The sequence below is a fragment of the Vulpes lagopus genome, chromosome 5, assembly GCF_018345385.1.
Source record: "Vulpes lagopus strain Blue_001 chromosome 5, ASM1834538v1, whole genome shotgun sequence".
In the NCBI taxonomy this organism is placed as follows: Eukaryota; Metazoa; Chordata; class Mammalia; order Carnivora; family Canidae; genus Vulpes; species Vulpes lagopus.
The window spans coordinates 47,645,701-47,664,914 of NC_054828.1; the positions used below are offsets into that span (position 1 = coordinate 47,645,701).

The following is a 19,214-nucleotide window of genomic DNA, read 5'->3' on the forward strand; positions in this document are numbered from 1 at the left end:
TATTGCTGATGTGTGTATACACACGCGTGCACACACGTACGTGGAACTTCACTGCTGATACTGCCTCATCTAAACAGACTTAAGACATGAAGAATATTACAGTAAACTGTTTTTAAAAACAAAAACCCAAACCTCTACGTAAATATAAACCAAGCACCTCGGTATCTTTATGTGAAGGCGGATGATGCTGGTGACCTTGCAGACAGATCTTTGAAGGCCCGTCATGCTGTGGCACAGGGTCCACTTCTCACTGCGGGTAGGACCGCCTCGGATCCAGAGGTGGCGTTATCTAGAACTACTGCCAGGATTCTTAGAGGGACACCGTATACAGTTTTCCTTAACATGTTACTTTTCTTGTTTAATGTTGCTTATAAATACAACTGCTCCGTTGTAAATGGAGTTCTACATAAATTTGGTAATTTTAAGAAAATCCGTTGGATTTCAGCTGCAGTTTTAAGTATACTTTCTTCTGTTTTGTCTTCCTCGTCATGTAGGGAACAGTTATCATCATTGCAAATCATGGTGACCGAATTGACATCCCACCTGGAGCAGTATTAGAGAACAAGATTGTATCGGGGAACCTCCGTATCTTGGACCACTGAGAGGAAAAATACTGTATACACTTCATACTAATTATGGGCTAAACAGTTTCTTACAATGAAATGTTCTCTAGGATTCTAAAGTTGGCAGGTACTTTACTGTGTTACTGTACCCTGCGGTGTTAATTTTTAAAGTAGAGGTTTTTTGCAATATGCTTTTAGTCGAAGAAAAGCACAGATGGAAGCAATATTTTTTCTTCTCTGAAGAGGACCCTGAAAGTTAGTTCATCGTAAAGTGCAATACTGTTTAATCTTAAAACTGGGGCAGCTCTGCTGGAACATCTTTTAACAGAGGCCTCAGTGATGGTCACTTTGAATTGCTTGTGATTTCAGAAATAAAGCTGTGAGGCAATCCATGTGCACACGTACACTTTCAATGCTAACTCTATGAAATGGCCAAAAAAAAAAAAAAAAAAGGTTTACTCTTGAGAAACAGTTACTGGATCAGTTGGAAGGTCTGCTCTTGAAATATTTAAGTACTCACTGGCCAGTTACCTAACACATCTAGTTTTTGCATTTCTAAGAATCTCCACCACATCATTCTTTCCATAGGAATGAAACCTGAAGGTATTTAGTCCCTTTCCTCTGGTCCTCAAGCTGGGATGCCTGCCATGCTTTCCACAGACTCTCCCGTTTATTAAAACAAAGGGATGTTTCTTTTCCCAGCTGCAGGGATGGGGTGGGTAGAGGTAGGGTACTTCTTTTACATCCTTGTTCTCTGGTGTGGTGGGTGGAGGTATAACTTTATAAAAAGTCCCCTTTCCTTGAAACTTTCTTCTTGCGATTGAAAATATTCATAGATAACCTTTCAAGTCCGCTCTGCTGGTAGTTTAATTTGTGGCTTTTCTCTAAGGAGTAATTATATTTTCTAATTCTTCCATACTTGTTTTTGAGTAGGCTGCTTGTAACTTAAAGTTTACTGTATACTATTAAAAAAAAAGTTGCCTTATAAAGTCTGGTAATTTTTTACAGCTTTATTTTAGACAGTTGAAGAACCAGTGACATACCTTAGTAATGATAAAACAGGCTTTCCTTTTAGGAAATGAAGGAGCACAAAATAAGACTGTTATCTCATTGTACATAATCCCCACAAGTTTAGGCACTCTGACAGGGTTAGGCAAGATTCCCGGGATGAGGTGAGGCACAGGCACTTTCATTTGTAGAGTGCTGCTGATTCTAATTTTGAAGGTAGGTATTATAAAATCTTTAAATAAGTTACTTATCACCTTATATTTCTGGCCCCAACACAGCAGCCTATATTTTAAAAGTTCTATTTCTCCCTGGTCTTTGTTCATATACACGTCGAAAGTAACTTAAAAACAAGAACCCGATGGGGCCATACTTCGCATGTTATCTAAATGTTAAAATGAGAACTCATAAATAGGCAGAGTATATATGAAAATGTATTCTTACCATCTGCTAGAAATAAAAAGGCAAAAACACCCCCACAAACCAACCCTTCATAGATACTTTTATAAAAATACAGTTATTAAACTGCAGCCTTTCATATACCACTTCTGAAAAGTATTTAAATTAGTAGTTGAATAAATAAATGCCAATATCTTATTCTTTAATTATTACTGTGATCAGACTTTCAAGTATTTAGACTATTCTGGAAGGCTTTACCCAGCTGACATAAAGTGGTGGTAGAAAGATTAAATATGCGACACACAAGGCCTGAAACCTGACATTGGTCACTAAAACAAAAACTGAATTCCTAAATCCAAGCAATCAAAAGATGTTTATTTTTTATAGAAAGATCTGTAAAAAAATAATTTTTCAAACAGCTTTACTTTCATAGAGAAAACTTTCTACAGAGGTTGACTAAGATTTTAATATTTTAAATTGTACCATCATTAAATAAGGTGGGACACCGTATGAATTTCATTGCACTGGAAGAAATGCAAAGCATTTTTTAATATAAAGTATACAGAGCATTCTAGTCAACTACAGCTGTGTTACAGCTATGTGTTCTTTTGGATTTGGTCCAAAGAAACCTGAGTCTGTTTCCAGAGAGAATGAAAAATGTTATAGACACCTGATCAGTTACTCCTCACTGAAGGAAGCATAAAAATGGCATTCCTTGTAGACCCCACTGAATCCCAGTTTCCCAACACTGATAATTTCCTTTTCCCCTTCCCCTGTCCCAGTTCACTTTGGGTTCGAGGTCCAGTTCTTGAATCACAGGCATCCATATTTTCTTCATAAACATACACATCCCATGGTCAGATGAGCTACCCCGTTTTCCAGTATGTCATCACCTCTTCTGTTCCCAGATCTCGGACATATTTAGGTCCAAATCTTTAAGACCTTTTAAGGCTTGAAGATTTCCAGTGTAAAAAGCTACATCTGCTGTGACCAACCTAAACATTGGAGACAAAACTATTTTTAATCTCATACTTTCTACCACATAATTAAAGAAGTAATGCTCATAGAGTCAGTCTTATCCTAGCTGCTAGACTATTATTTAAAATTCTGATTTCCTAGGGACCAAATGTCAATATTATTTCTTAGCAGGATTCCTGCTATCATATAGAGTGCTCTATTTCAACAGTAAATATCTTGAAGGACTAAACCAGTGCAGGCTGGACTTGGTTTCATAATTCTGCCCAATAAAACATCATAAAATAACAATACGTTAAGATGTTTCTTTGATCAGTTGTAGCAGACTATACAGTTGACCCTTGAACATCACGGGTTTGAACTGCACAGGTCTACTTATGCAGATTTTTTTCAACATGGTACAGCATGAAATGTACTTTTATGATTTTCAAAAACTTTTCTCCAGCTTTATTAAAAGAACATAGTATATAACATAAAAATGTGTTAACTGTTGATGTTAACGATAAGGCTTCTGGCCAACAGTGTGTATTATTAGGTTCTTGGGAGTCAAAAATTACATGCAGGTTTTCCTAACCCCCGCATTATTCAAGGATCAACTGTACACGTATATGACCAATGAAATCAGGTAAAAGAAAGACAAGGCTTCCTGAGTGACATCCAAAGAAGTTCATGCTGGGACTCCTGTGTATGTATTACAAGATATCAAACTTGATACTGACAATACAGCAACACTAGATGAGAAAACAAAGTCACACCTTTGTGTACTGAACTGTCCCATCCACGGCTATACTTGAGAGGACATTCCAGGAAAGAACACTCAGATAAACAGGTATCACAGCTCCAAGCATGTAAAATAGGGACCGGTCTGAGTAGATGTATGTGTTGGTACATATGGGCCGTGGAGGAACGAAGAGACTTCAATTTAATAGTTTGTAAAAGGAGCGGAAATCTCGCCTCAGTACTTTAATGAACACCTACGTCATGGACTGCGGGACCCTCTGCGGCAAAGGGATCAGAAGCACCCTTAGCGCCGGTACCACGGCCCAGTTTATAAATGCCTTCAGCCGTGTGCACTGGATGCTTCACCTCTTATCACATGGCAGAGTTTACTAAGGACCACATTTTTCATTTAAAACTCATCTAATCTGAGTACTTTAAAAAGATTCGAAATTACACTTGTGATAGATAATATGGTCAGTTAAACACACTGAAACTGACAGCAACAGCTCAAAAAAGAACAAAGCTTTTATATGGCAAGGTCCTCACATTAAAAACTAAGCGTAAAATTAGCATAAATCTTCATTTAAACATATTTCTAGAGTTCTATCAAAGTTGAAAATTGTTTGACATAAAAGCAGAAATTTGCAACATTCATAACAAAGGGTTAGTTTGACTAGTGCGTACACAAAAATCTAAGATCAAGAAAAATAATACCCACGAGAAAAATGGGCAAAGAAAGTGAACAGGAAAAGTCAGAGAACATGTGAATGACTAATAAACATATGAAAAGAGGACAAACATTAGAAAATGCAAATCAAAACAAGATACTGCTTGGCAACGAAGGACTTAAAATCTAACAGCAAATGTTGGCAACACAGAGGCCACTTTGGAGAATATTCTGGCAATACCTAGTAGGGTGAAAATGTACATATGCTCTGATCAACTTGGATATGACCCATAAAGAAATGGTCACACCAGTAGACATGTTTATAGATCTTCACGCGGCATAGTTGTAATGGAAAAAAATAGTAAACTAGAAATGTCTCATTTGGGGCAATGGCTACCTTCAATATGGTAGATTCCTGTGGGAGAATAAAAAGCAGTAAAAAATGGACAATTCCTACCTATCAAATAGATAAACCAGTAATAATGCTGAATAGAAAAAAGGAGCATATGTACAATATACCACATAAGTAAATTAAGTTTATTAAACAGTGCTACCTACTTTTTTTAAGGTATAGAGATAATGCAAAGGACTTAAGGAATACAGACCAAACTTATTGGAAATATTAACTAAGGGTTGGGAGAAAAAGAATGGGACCGGAGAGAGGGATGCTTCAGTTTCATTTGGAATGTCGTTCTTTTTTTCCTTAAATATTTGAGAGTGAGTGAGAGAGAGAGCATGTGCCGGGGAGAGGGACAAGGGAGGGAGGGGAGCAGACTCCCCACTGAGCTGGGAGCACAATGCAGGGCTCCATCCCAGGACCCCTGGGATTGTGACCTGAGCCCAAGACAGATGTTTAACCAACCAAGCCACCCAGGCTCCCCTTGTTTTCTTTTTTAACGTAAACATTTTTTTCCAGTGAAAATGAAAACTGTTAATGATCAATTCTAAGCAGCAATACAACTATTATTATTCTATGTCTGTATTTTAAAAATGCCTTAAAATACATTTTAAAAATCTCATAAAAAAAACTTGGTTTAGGGAGAAAGAGGGATAGGGAGTAACTGCTTAATGGGTAGAAGATTTCCTCTTGGCTTTTGTTTTTTTTGACTGTTGAACCTATTTTATCATGTGACTGGAAAAACGAACTAGAATTCACTTGTGAATGCACGAACTGCTACTGCATTGTTAAAGGTAAAATGGTTAATTTTATGTCAATTTCACCTTAAAAAAAAAAAAGCCACGCTTTTTAGAGCCATTTCAAGAACAAAAATTCCTTTTAAATAGATAGTTTCCCATGCCTTTGGCTAGAGTCTAGAGGTTAATTTTCAGGGAATTCCATCTGTAAAGGGATCACTCAGAGGCATAAATTGCCTTATAGAGAATTAGTGTCTTTAAAAGTATGTGACAGTGAAGATCTCTAAGGTGGTATGACCCCCAAATAGCTGTATTAACAAAGAAAATAATAGGTAATGAGTTAGCTTGGATGCTTCAGAACTATTGGTCAGAAAAACCAACCAACCAACACAGATTTAGCTATGGGAATAAAAGTAGAAGGTTATAATGAAGTGGGACTTAAAAATATTAGTTTTTAAAAAAGTTTCTGAGAGGTTATCTGGTGTTCATAAAATGTCCTTGAACTTTTTCTGTGGTCTTGAAATTTTTGAAAGTAACAATTCTTAAAAAAAAAAAAAAGAGAAGAACCAGGTAATAATCAAGGGAGAGAATCAGATTTTTACATAAAAAAAATTCAGCATGACCATCAGACTCAACTGAAGTTTTCAAGTATTTCTTGAAAAATCAATTCAATATATTTGTTTTGTTGGACAGGGCCAATTTCTGACTCCAAAATACGATTTTTCATTTGTTCCTATAAACTTGAAATTTAAGCCTGAAACTTAACAGGGAATAAAGTATTTGATTCCTTGAATATCCACAGAACGGATAACACTAAAGAAATCATATTAAGGTGTAGCTTCATGATCAGTGCTTTTGCATTTTGTCCCCATTATCTTTATCTATGTTGCTCTTCACAAAAATCTTGCAATAGTATTTTACCACCATCCCTATTTTCAAATCTAGGAAAATGAAAGTACAGAGAGAGTAAGCAATTTACCTAAAGTCACATAGCTATTAAGTAGCAGCACTTTACCCATTTTGGATTCTGAATTGTTTTCTCTTATATAACTACACTATTTCACCGATAATACATGTAATTTGTCCAAAAGCTTACAATAAAATGGACATACATACACTTACACTTTATTTTTCTGTGACCCAATGAAAGAGTTAAAGCAAATTTTATCCTTCTCATTTTATAATTACGGCAGAAGTTAAGTGGACCTTCTCGCTATCACATAGCTACAAAGTAGGACTTTGAGTCCTGTCTGCATACGGGGAAACTACTGGGTAACATAGAAGGTGCAACTGACCCCCACTGCCTCAAAACAGACATGGAAGTTAAGTAACTGACCATTTCTAAAACGCGTTAATCTATACAGACAGATACAGATACCCTCTCCGGAAAGAAAGAAAAGGAAGAAAGTTGCTGATTTCACCACTGTGGGGGCACATAGTAAAAATATGTCACAAACATACCCATTTTGAGGTCCTCCATCATTTATCACATTTAAATGAGATAACTGCTTTTTCAAGTGGAGTTTATAACTTGCATTAATTCTTAAAAATAACATCTGGAAAAGAAATAAAATGGTTTCTTAAAACTCTACTGAAATAGAAGACACAAGCATCTGAGTTACCAGTATCAAATCAATATTATGTGGAGAAAGTATTTTTTAAAAAATCTTTGCTTTGGCATACACTTGTAAGAAGCTCCTCTTAGGTATTTAGTTGCTATTTTAGTATAATTTTTCCTCCATTTTTGGAGAAAAGCTCATTTTCCCCTTATCAGCAGAACTTCTTTTAGAGACGTAACTTATCACTGCCTCTAGGATATATAAGGGGGACTGATCAAGACAGGTAAAAGAAATGGAGAATTCTGTAATATATTAAATAGGAATGTGATAGAAAAAGTTACAATGGTAGAGGCAAAGATACTTTCATCCTTCCAAACTGGTAAAATTACTTGAAAGTATTTTATTGCTCCTGCATCCACATTTTTGTTGCAATGACCCAAAACTTCTGTGGGAAATAGAGTTACTCTCTGGAAACGATTTTGTGGAGTAACATATATCTTCTGTGGGGGAAAATATATATAAAGTCATCTATGGAAGTTTTGTGGAATTACTGGTATTCAAGTGACAATACTGACATAAAATCTAATTCTTACTCAGCTTTGACAAGAGCTCCCTTTAAATTATGATGCAGGGATCCCTGGGTGGCGCAGCGGTTTGGCGCCTGCCTTTGGCCCAGGGCGCGATCCTGGAGACCCGGGATCGAATCCCATATCAGGCTCCTGGTGCATGGAGCCTGCTTCTCCCTCCGCCTGTGTCTCTGCCTCTCTCTCTCTCTGTGACTATCATAAATAAGTAAAAATTAAAAAAAAATTAAAAAAAAATAAATTATGATGCAGATAAAAAAACACATGGAATACATGGATGCCCAGCTCCCTGACCTGGCCATAAGAACTCAAGATGACAAATCCAGAAGGTCAGAATCAGAGGTGGGAGATCTTACACTTGGAATGAGAAGGATGGCTTGACTAGGAAGAAATGAGGAAGAAAAAAGAGACCCAAATGGGTGCTCCATATGTTATGGCTCCTTCTCAGTCCTCAGTAAGCCCTCAAAGGAGTTGGATGATATTTAATCATGAGTTTGGAATGATTAATGAAAATCTAGGGAAGCATGAAGAGAAACAGTAATAGCTACTATAGGATGGAAGTCTGAGGTGGTATGGGAAAGGAGACCCAGCAGAAGAAAGAGTAGACAAGAGACACTAAGAAAGTTACTTTTCACTCCCAAAAATACCATTTCCATGTACTCAACCAATTAGAGGTAAACTCCAATAACAAATTTATCTGAATAGCAAAAATCCCAGTGAAAAGTCATTAGTCATACAACTAGGCTTGTAGTCTAACACTGTATCATTCTACAGCTAGGCTTGGATGAGATAACCTGGCATAGAGGGAACACGCTAAGGTGGGTAAAGATGATTGGAAAAAAAAAAAGAAATACTGGAAACTTCTAAGTACCAGGAGAAGGGAACCAAGCAAAGAATTCTGTGTAACCCTTTTATAGGGAAGATTGTAGGGACAAAGGATGGATACTTCAGAGGTGAGAAGTGCCAGAGGCTACCCATTTTGCTATTTTCCTTTATGCCTATTACAGATCACTTGTGCTGATCTAACAACTATTAATGAGGTATACTGATTGAGTTACTCTATGTGTCTTATTAATTCCATCACTAATTCCTCCACTATCCCATTTGGATTATAATAACATCAGCATATTTGACTGTTGATAAATGCCAATTCTAATTTTCAAACTAATAATACAATGAATGATGGAAGTAGAATCTGAGATCTCTGATAGTCAATGGACAAATGAAAAGTCTGCTTTTTATAATTGCTGACATAGAGCAGAACAATATTGCCCTGGCCTGTTGGAGCTAGGGGCACTATGAAATCAGAAATTTTCATCCATGTTCCACAGGTCAATGTAACAGCTGAAAAAACTAATAATCATATTGGAATATGAAGTAGGCTTAACTGCACCAAAAGTATGTAAAAACACTCCAATTCTGCATGCATATGTTATATATAAAAAAGCAGTTTTAGGAATTACTACTCACTTGTGTTTGTTCTTCTGGAAGAAGATCAAATATAGCTTCATGCATTTTTGCCATTTGCTTACAAATATTCCTGAAACAGGCAGAAGGAACGGGAGCTTTCACCTCATACTGGCAGGGAAAAATAATGAGAATTATGTTCATATCCTCTGGATTGTTTAATGTTCCCACTGTTCCCTCAGACGTAGGTTTTCAGCCCTTACATGCCTAACTCTGATATTGCTGAAGCTTACACTTCAACTATGATCTGTGCTACTCATGCAAATCTCAAGAACTTTTCATTAAATATCCTAATCTACTTTGAGAAAGCCGGCATAATTTAGTGGCTAAGAACATAGGCTACTTCCCTTAAGATTGACTACTTCAGTTCAAATCCCAGCTCTTCAAATTCTTAGCTATGTGACAATGGGCAAGTTAAAGTTACTTCATTCTCTATCTCAAAGGGCTTGCTGTGAGGACTTAAAAAGATGGCTCATAAGGATACACAACAGTGCTAGCTACAAAAAATGTTAGCTACCAATCTGGCTCAATATACAATGATGAATCTTTAGGCCCTCCAAATGAACAGATTATTTTTAAACATAATTTTCAGAATGTGTCAACATGATCAGATCTGAAATCAATAGGACTCTGGTAGGATTAAAATTTTTTCTTTTGTAGGTAGGCCAATATACAGTAATCATATTTAGCCTCACTATGGTAAAGAAAGACTTTTCAGCAATGATCTATACTGAAAATTTAAACAGGTAAATTCATTTTACTATCCTTACATTTGGAACAATACACCAATATCATCCATATAACCATCTCTGGCCCACAGTTTATAATTCACAAATTATATACTATTTTAATTTACAAGACTTATCTGGGCTAAATAATTTACCTTTTTTAAAGATTTTATTTATTTATTCATGAGAGATACAGAAAGAGAGAGAGGCAGAGACACAGGCAGAGGGAGAAACAGGCTCCCTCCCATGTAGGGAGCCCGACATGGGACTCGATCCTGGGACTCCAGGATCACACCCTGAGCCGAAGGCAGGCGCCAGACTGCTGAGCCACCCAGGGATCCCTGGGCTAAATAATTTAATGTACTAATCTTACAGAGTTTATTAAAATGATGAGTTCCAATATAATGCTCTTAGAACCATGTAGAAGTCACCATGTGAGTGCACCAAAATAAGAAAAATTGTGATCACCTAGCGTTTTACCTTGCCTCAGCCTGAAATATATAAAATACCCCCTTATCTTTTTTTATTAATAACACTTTTAAGATATAATTCACACACCACAAAATTCACCCTTTTAAAGTGTACAATTAACTGGTTTTTAGTAAACTCATACAACCACCACTATTAATTTCTGAACTTTTTCATCACCCCAAAAGAAACCCATAACCATCAGCAGTTACTCCCTATCTCCCACCCTCCCCGGCTCCTGGCAACTACTAATTTCCATAAATGTAATCATACAATATGTGGCTTTTTGTGACTGGCTTCTTTCACTTAGCATAATGCTTTCAACAGTCTTCCAAGTTGCTAACACACATCAATACTTCGTCCTTCAAGGGGCAGCATGATATTCTACTGTATGAATATACCATAATTTATCTCATCATCAGCTGATGGACATTTGGGTTCTTTCCACTTTCTGGCTATTATGAATAATAATGCTATGGACATTCATGTACTGGTTTCTGTGTGAACAAATGTTTTTTAATTCTCTGGGGTGTATACTTAGAAGTGGAATTACTGGGTCATATGGTAACTTTAATCTTTGAGAAAATGCCAAAATTTTTTCCAAGGTAGCTATATCATTTTACAGTCCTATTCAGCAGTATATGAGGGCTCCAATTTCTCCACATCCTCCACCAATATTTGTTATTGTCTATCTTTTTTATTTAGACATCCTAGTGGGTATGAAGTAGTTATTTCACTGTGGTAATGTCCCCATATCTAACTACCATCCTGTACTGGTTGAACAGTATCCCCCCCAAATTCATGTTCACTTAGAATCTTGTAAGGTCATACTGGTTAGAGTGGGCCCTAAATCCACTGACTGGTGTCTTTATAAAAGAAAGGAGAAGGAAATTTAGACACAGACACACAGAAGGAAAATGGCCACACGAAGACAGAGGCAGAAATCAGAATGATGCATCTACAAGCCAGAGAATGCCAACAATTGATGGCAAGCACCAGAAGCTAGAAAGACTCTCTGCTACGGCCTTTAGAGGGAGCATGGCTGACAACACTTTGATTTAGGACTTCTTGCCTCCAGAACCATGAGAGAATACATTTCTGTGGTTTTAAAGCCGCTCAGTCTTTGGTAATTTGTAATAGCAGCTCCAGGTAACTAGTACACCCCCTAAAAACTTCCTTCACCCCTGCCTCCCCTAGAGATACTATCCTTTCCATCTTACCTTCACCATCATATTTCCCCAGTCACCAAAACTTGATACTGTACTTCTTTATTCTCAACCCTTAAAATTTGGTTCTTGCCACTACCCAAAGCACTTTCCTCCACTATTAACAACAATCTTCTGAAATGTCTTTCTGCAAAAATCACTGAAGACATCTTAACTTCCAAATTTAGTAATTTCCCTAGGCATTCTTCTTCCTCATTGCTCTGCAGTATTGAAACACTTGAAACACACCTCACACTTGAAACATGGTCCTTGGTCCTCATGGAATGAAATGCTTTCCTGATTCCTCCCCTCCTGACCTTCCTCGTCTTATGTCTCCTAAGCGCAAAGCTTCCTCAATTTTACTCCTCCTTATTGTCCCCTCTTTCTCTCTTATCAATCTCAACCTAACAACTTCTAATATATCTCTAGTCCTGAACCATTTTACTAAGTCACATATTTCCTAAATGTTCCATACCATCCCTGAGTTTACCATGGGCTTTCCCAAACCCGCTCCTCTTTCAATTACTATTGCTGGTATTACAATCCTCCTGCTCACACAGACTGGAAATCTCCCACTCAGTTTTTATTCCTCAGTGGCTAAGTGCCATCAAATGTATTTTCAGATTATTTTGCACATTCCTACTTCAGGTCAGAGTTTCTCAACCTCTACACTACTGACATTTTGGATTACCTTGTTTTTTGTTGTTTGGGCTATCCTGTGTATTATATATAGGATGTTCAGTAGCATTCTTGACCTCTCTTCTCTAGCTACCAGTATCATCCCACTCCCCAAACTATGACAACCAAAAATGTTTCCAACACTTCTGAAAGTCCTCAGAGGACAAAGCTATCTCAGTTAAGAAACACTGCCCTAGGTAAGGTCTTCAAGATTCTCACCTGAAAAAAATGTAGTCACATTTTAATGAGTCCAAATATAAGGTCAACAAACATTTAATAAAACTGACTAGTACACAGTAAGCTCTGGATACATATTTTCTTAGATGTGTGTATATATGAACATGTGTGTGTGTATGTAGGTGTATGAGTGTGTGTATGTGTGTGTGAATGTGTATGACTGAATGAATGCATCAGATACTATGCCGGCTAGTGTACAAGGATGAATCAGAGACAGAGATCTCTGGGGAGCTGACAGCCTAAAAGCTGATTGGCAGTCCAGAAAGTGGATCCCGCATGCCACAAGAACCCGGGTGAAGGAAATATAGGCAACAGCATAGATGGCTTCCAGAGCAGCACACCTGAGCTGCTGAGTCTTCAAATGAAAAAAATTAAGTGAAAGCATTCCAAACAAAGGACATGCCGTATCACCTCAAATCCACTGTACATGCTATCTGATAAATCCTTCTAAAGTGCAATTCTAATCATGTGATTTGTTAATTTAAAAACTTTTGGGTTCTACTTCCACAGAGATAGCATACAGAAACTGTCTCACTTTGGCAGAGCATAGGGAGAAGAGGTGACTACCTCAGACAGAAAACTAACATTTTCACAAATTCCCAATGGCCATATATGGACTAGCATATGTTTACAGTAAGTGAGAACTCTGGCCACAGCGCAGTCTGCACTCACTCACAAATTCTTCTCCACAGGTCTCCAGGTACTCACAAGCAACACTGAGGTCAGAACTGGAGACCACAGAGTCACTCTCAGTAGTAACACAGGCAAGCAAGAGGTAACTGGCTGCCACTAGAGAAAAGGAACAAGTGCTGCCCACTTTCCTGCACCCTCCTCTTATACAAAGCAAAAGCCTAAAGTCATGGAGAAAGGGCACCAAATTCTTTTATCCCCAGGGCTGTGAGGATAAAAACAAAAAAATACTTCTAAGCCCAGGATCAAAAACTAATCAAAGCAGAGGTTGGCTACCACTGGAAGAGGGGTGGGAACACTGAGAAGGCTTTACTTCCAAGTCTGATTCCAAGACTTATAATAATGCTATGGTAGTTACAACATTAAGACAAGGTATTGCTATAAGACAGACTTACAGATCAATGGAATGGAATAGAAAATCTGAAAACAGACCCACACAAAAACAGCCAATTGATTTTCAACAAAGATGCCAATGGAGAAAGGACAGTCTTTTCAACAAAAGGTGTCAGAACTATCCAGAAAAAAGAATATATAAAAATCAACTAGAAATGGATCACAGATATATACATAAAACCTGAAACAATAAACCTTTCAGAAGAAAACACTGAGAACTATCTTTGTGACTTAGGTTATACAAAAATTCTTTAGTATAGGACATAAGAACCATGAACAATAAAAGAAAAAACTGGTAAATGAATTCATCAAAATTTAAAAACTGTTCTTAAGACACTGTTAAGAAAATGAAAAGATAAGTGACAGACTGGGAGAAAACACTTAGGAAATACATGTTTGATAAAGGACTTATATCTAGAATATATAGAGAACTCTTAAAACTCAATAACCCAATCTTTGAAAGTTAACTAAAAGTTTAAACACTCTACCAAAGACATGGTTGGAAACGAATACATGAAAAGGTACTCAACATCTAAGTTATTATGTAAACTAAAACCACAATGAGATACTATTCCATACAGATACATTAAAAAACAAACAGACATACAATAGAAAGCACTGGTGAAGGTGAAGAGCATCTAAACTCTCATATATCACAAGGAGGGGGAAAAATGGTATAGTCCCTTTGGGAAAAAAAATTGGCAGTTTTAATGAAGTGTCATAAAGTTTTACATTTCTATCCAACCATCAATCTATTCAAAGGTATTACACAAAGAAATGGAACATGTGCCCACACAAAGATGTGCACGTGAATGTTTATAGCAGCATTATTCATAAAAGCCAAAGACCAGAGAGAACCCAAAGGACTATCCACTGATAAATGGATGACTAAACAGTGATACATCCATAAAGTGGATACTACTCTGTAATAAAAAGGAACAAACCACTAACACATACTATGAATTTCAAAAGCATTATGCTAAATGAAAGGAGCCTGGGACAACAAGCTACATTCTAATTCCATTTAAAGGACATTCTGGAAAAAACAAACTACATAGATGAAAATCAGATCAGTTGTCAAAGTTTTGTGATGTGGGGAGAGAACTGACTACAGAAGTGCTCCAGAGAATGTTTAACAGTGATGCAGCTGTTGCGTATCTTGATTGTGGTAGTTCTACCAACACATAGGTTAAAGTTAGCCAACTGTATACTTAGAAAGAGTGAATTTTATGGAAGGCAAGTTATAGCCCTACAAGCCTGACTTAAATTGTTTAGCTTTCCACTGGAAGTCAAAACTCTTCATTTGCCTTTCCACCATACCTCCCATTCCTTGGTTCATTCACCCTAATACATTAGCTAAGTGGAATAACTTGCCTTTGTTATTAACAAAATCAGCAAAAGCATTAGCAGCCAACATTTACTGGAAACTTGCTATAGTCAGACATAGGATAAAAAAAAAGGCACTCCATATAAATATTATCTCATTAATCATCACTATAACCTTATAAGGCTCTATTATTTTCCCCATTTAAAGACAGAAACTGAGGCTTGAGGAGATTAATTTGCCCAAGGTGCTTCAGTGGCTATTCTGGGACAAACACTGAATGTGAACTTAGGTCTATTGGACTCCAAAACCCTTCCTCATGATTCCTACCCGCTATTACCTCAGAGCATCTCATTAGCTCAACTTTATTTGCCCTGATCATGCCTTTGTTTGTTTAAAAGCAAAACTTATGTACATGCCTCATCCATGAGGCTTTCCCAGATCTCCCGCCTCAGCTGGTAATCAGCTCTTCAAAAAGCATTAAAAGCTCTAATAGCACAAAATCAATTCTGTACTTATGGCTCTTGACATACTCTACCCTCCTGTTACAATTATCGATATGCTTCTCTTATTAGCTATTTTACTATTTGAGGGACAACACTGAAGATTTCTTCACCCTATGTGTCCCACGTACCTCACACAGTTCAACTTCCTGAATGAAAAAAGGAATGAATGAATGAATAAATTATGGCTGGGACATTAGTTTAGCCAGTAGTACAATTAGATGTTAATGTTTCATTCTATCTAAGCAATGGTACCATTACTTATTAGCTTTTTAGAATCAGCCTCTATTACTGCATTATCCTTCTTTCCCTATATTAAATTTTCAGGTAAGAAAACAAAAAGCTACAATTAAGAGGCTAACCCAAACCAAATACTGTCTGTTATCTCGGGATGAATTAAAAACAGAGCTAAACTCCCGGGTAACCCATGAAAACCACCAGGATAGGGAGTGGCAAAGAGAGACTTGCTAATACTGGGAGAATGTAATAGGTCAAGGTAACAGGAGAAGTAGGAAGTTGAAGTAGGAAGATAGTAGTGAAGAGTGAAGGGTAAGGCAAAGTGACTAGGCCTGATTAAGTGGCATTTTCTAAAGATACCTTCCAGGATGGGGACTCACTGGAAACCACTGCTTCTTTTAATGACCCATTTGGAATGGGAAACAAACAAGAAACAGATACTGAAATTGATGATCTATGAGGGAAATAACAGAGCACCTTAGACTCTGGCACTTCAGGCTGGAAAATAAGAACACACCTTATGACAAATTATTTCTCTATTCTCATCTTTGTTCTCTCAATTCTGTCTCTGAAAGACTTTCAGACTAAAACCTAGTTTGAAGAAGGTACATATTTGTCAATGCAGCTAATATAAAAACTTCTATATACGGTTTCTATCATTCGTAAAATAATCTCCTCCTTCCCCGTTCCAACCCCTTAGGAGATGATTATCCATTATTCAGGCAATCTGAACATTTTATTGAGTTTTTCTAAACCCTAAATAATTTGATTGTTTAGACAACTGTGAAAAGGCATGGTACCTTTAATCAATGCCTAATAATTTCCATAAATCATTACCTTAGATAATAGCTTGTCAAATAAGCTATCCATTATCGCTACAAGCTTAGCTGATATTTCAGCTATGTGGTCATGGTAGTCCTGTAACGAGAAAGAACATTATATTTTAAAGTCCCTGTGTCACATCTAAAAAATACTTAACAATTATGAAATTCCAGTAGAAAATAGAAGGAAAAGTACCTTAGTGATATGATCAAAATGCCTAAGCATGCTATATTGCTTAGGCTGCAGCCGAGCTTCAAAATGAGCCCGGATCACAGGAATGTAGTGCACAATTAACTGCAAACAACGTGAAGAAAGAGCTGAAGATCCCAGTAGTGAATATATCAGGGAGAAACAAAACAAGATATTAGTGGAGTTTAATTAAATATCAAATTAAAGTAAAAATGTCAATTATTTTTATATACTTTATTTCATAAATGAAGAACACACTGGCAGAAAGCAGCAACATTATTTCGCTTTGTTTAACAAAATGATTTGTGGGGCGCCTGGATAGCTTAGTCAGTTGGGCAATCTGACTCTCGGTTTCAGCTCCCGTCATAATCCTATGGTCGTGGGACAGAGCCCCATATTGGGCTCCATGCTCAGTGTGGAGTCTGCTTCAGATACTTTCTCTTTCCCCCATGCCCCTCCCCACTCACATGCTCTCTATCACTCAAATAAATAAAAATCTTTTTAAAAAATGATATGGAACTGAATGATGTAGTAAATATGCTGCTTTCCCCAATGAACTCAAGTTGTTAGTATTACAGACATGAGGAAGCTAATGGGACAGCTGATTCTCTTCTGACATCCAGATACCTTTCACCTCAAAGCACCTCATATGTATTATATCTTAACATTTTCTATAGTGATGCAACTTCCAAATAGTGGAAATTCCTCATAACATTTCCCTAGAAGTTAATTTTTCAGTAATACACAGAAAAGTGAAGTAGCATTTACTACTTTTAGAGCCTTTAATTAGTCATAAAACATCAGGTATAATAAAAACACAATGAGTATGGTGACCTCATTGTAAAATCTCAGCATGTGAAATAAAAGCAAGAATCCATACCCAAATTTTTTGTCGTTATTGTTTTTAGTCCAACAACTTGCAGTGCACCAGCTCCAAGAACTAACTGGCAACTTCTTGAATTGAAGTACTAACAAAGGAAGGAGAAAAAAAAAAGCCCAACAATTTATTAAAAACTGTTCTATATATGCTGGCGTTGTGTTTACAGTTCTAAAAATACATTCCTCTTTTCTCTCATTCAAGGACCAAATGAATTTTCTAGTAGAAGCAATTAGGATCTATTTATGTAATGACAAAAAAAAGGGGGAGGGGTGTTCCTAAATGATATTTATTGTCTGGTAGGAAAAAAGTGGAATTCTAAAAAACAATTGCATTCATAAACTAGTTCAGTTTCACTAAAACAGCACACTATATGTTAAGTCATTCTTATTGGAGAGTCTTATTTTTCAAAAGGGTAACAAAATCTTTCTGGACTAAAATATGACAACTCAATTTGGGGGCAGAATTAATTGATTAGACATTTAAAAAAAGCCTTTTCTTTATGCTAGCAGTTAAAAATATCTGTTAAAATGAAATGGCTGAATAAGATTATCACCACATTTTCATTTTATATCAATGGTTCTGAAAGAATGATTTAAGAAAAATCTCTAACCTTAGTGAGATGAATTTTGTAAAGTTCAGTGAATTCCTTCCATGCACATTTGAAACCAGTCCAGGTTTTTTGACCTAAGTGGCCTCAGTCATGTTCAGCACCTAACGAACAAATCATCTCCTGTCTCCAATGTCATTAACAACTCTATGGGTATAATGAGGAATCACTAAAAGTGAAGTGAGAAGGAAGCAGACGGCCTTCTTCCAGTAACATGTTGTGATGCAACCACAATCAAATGTCACAAAATTAATGTCTTAAAGATAACTTAACCCTGAAACGTCTTAGTTTGAAGGTTAGTCATACTCTAATGAGTTACTTCTTCCAACTATTTTTCCATCACAGAGTGAAATCATACACACCTTCAATAAATCTGACAGACGTGTAAGCATGTCAGTAGTAACAGATGGGATATTGTCCACACACTGGCAATATTCAAGGATAATTCTTATCAAGAGCAATACAGTTCTGTAAGAAAAGAAAGATGACCCAATAAGCACTCAAAACAAGAAAGTTAAAATGATTCAACACATAAAAGTCAATACTGATCTTGATAACTATGAAATTATGTGTTTTACCTATAAATGCAGCAGAGTAGGGACTAAGGTGAGGCAAAATAGATTCCTAGGGTGCAAAATTAAGGGCACTCATTTTCAGGGTCATGCAATTACAGGTAGAATGAGTACCTTAAGTTTTATGCATTGGCACATCACTCTCTGTGTGGCATTCCTAATAAGTAAGTCTCTTCAATAAGACATCCTGGGGTATCCTGGGGCATGGAGCCTGCTTGGGATTCTCTATCTCCCTCTCCCTTTGCCCACCTCCCTCAAAAAAAATATATGAGAGAGCAAGTATCCCATTCCTTGGCATTTCAGAAACACTGACAAAAAGCCTACCCAGTGTTGCTGGTTATATAGTAGGTGCTCAATCATGAACTGCTGAATTAACAATGGGAACCTAGTCTTGATTTTCTTGGTGAGATGAAAGAGAAACTGTGGCTTCAAAGAACAATGGTATCTCCTAAACAGTTACTGGTAAGTCACAAAAGGTTTTCCTAACATGAGAAAGTTACCTGAACATGTCATAAACTGAAAAGGGACACTACTGGGAGGTTAAATAAGATTGAGGTTAAGGTGAATAGAGCCATTATGGGACCTCCAAGTTCAATGAGATGCTCAGA

The 19,214-nt window shown here is 36.9% G+C and overlaps 2 protein-coding genes across 11 annotated transcripts in view; one reads left to right on the forward strand and one right to left on the reverse strand.

Annotated features, from left to right (window-relative positions):
- The window catches only part of UGP2 (UDP-glucose pyrophosphorylase 2), a 67,571-nt gene extending 66,023 nt beyond the window's left edge, over positions 1–1,548 (forward strand). For all 4 annotated transcript variants that reach the window (XM_041755771.1, XM_041755769.1, XM_041755768.1 and 1 more), the window contains exon 10: positions 495–1,548. In XM_041755771.1, the coding sequence (XP_041611705.1) occupies positions 495–602 (108 nt within the window). In that variant the 3' untranslated portion in view covers positions 603–1,548. The remainder of the gene's footprint in view (positions 1–494) is intronic.
- Positions 1,549–1,558: 10 nt separating this feature from the next.
- VPS54 (VPS54 subunit of GARP complex) overlaps positions 1,559–19,214 on the reverse strand; it is a 76,920-nt gene continuing 59,264 nt past the window's right edge. For 6 of the 7 annotated variants that reach the window (XM_041755766.1, XM_041755762.1, XM_041755765.1 and 3 more), the window contains 7 exons: positions 18,397–18,502; positions 17,428–17,515; positions 16,554–16,675; positions 16,374–16,454; positions 9,077–9,184; positions 6,925–7,019; positions 1,559–2,962 (listed from right to left, as the gene is read on the reverse strand). In XM_041755766.1, the coding sequence (XP_041611700.1) occupies positions 2,857–2,962; positions 6,925–7,019; positions 9,077–9,184; positions 16,374–16,454; positions 16,554–16,675; positions 17,428–17,515; positions 18,397–18,502 (706 nt within the window). In that variant the 3' untranslated portion in view covers positions 1,559–2,856. Of the gene's footprint in view, positions 2,963–6,924; positions 7,020–9,076; positions 9,185–16,373; positions 16,455–16,553; positions 16,676–17,427; positions 17,516–18,037; positions 18,139–18,396; positions 18,503–19,214 lie in introns of those variants that run through there. The other variant, XR_005987894.1, reaches the window with a different exon arrangement.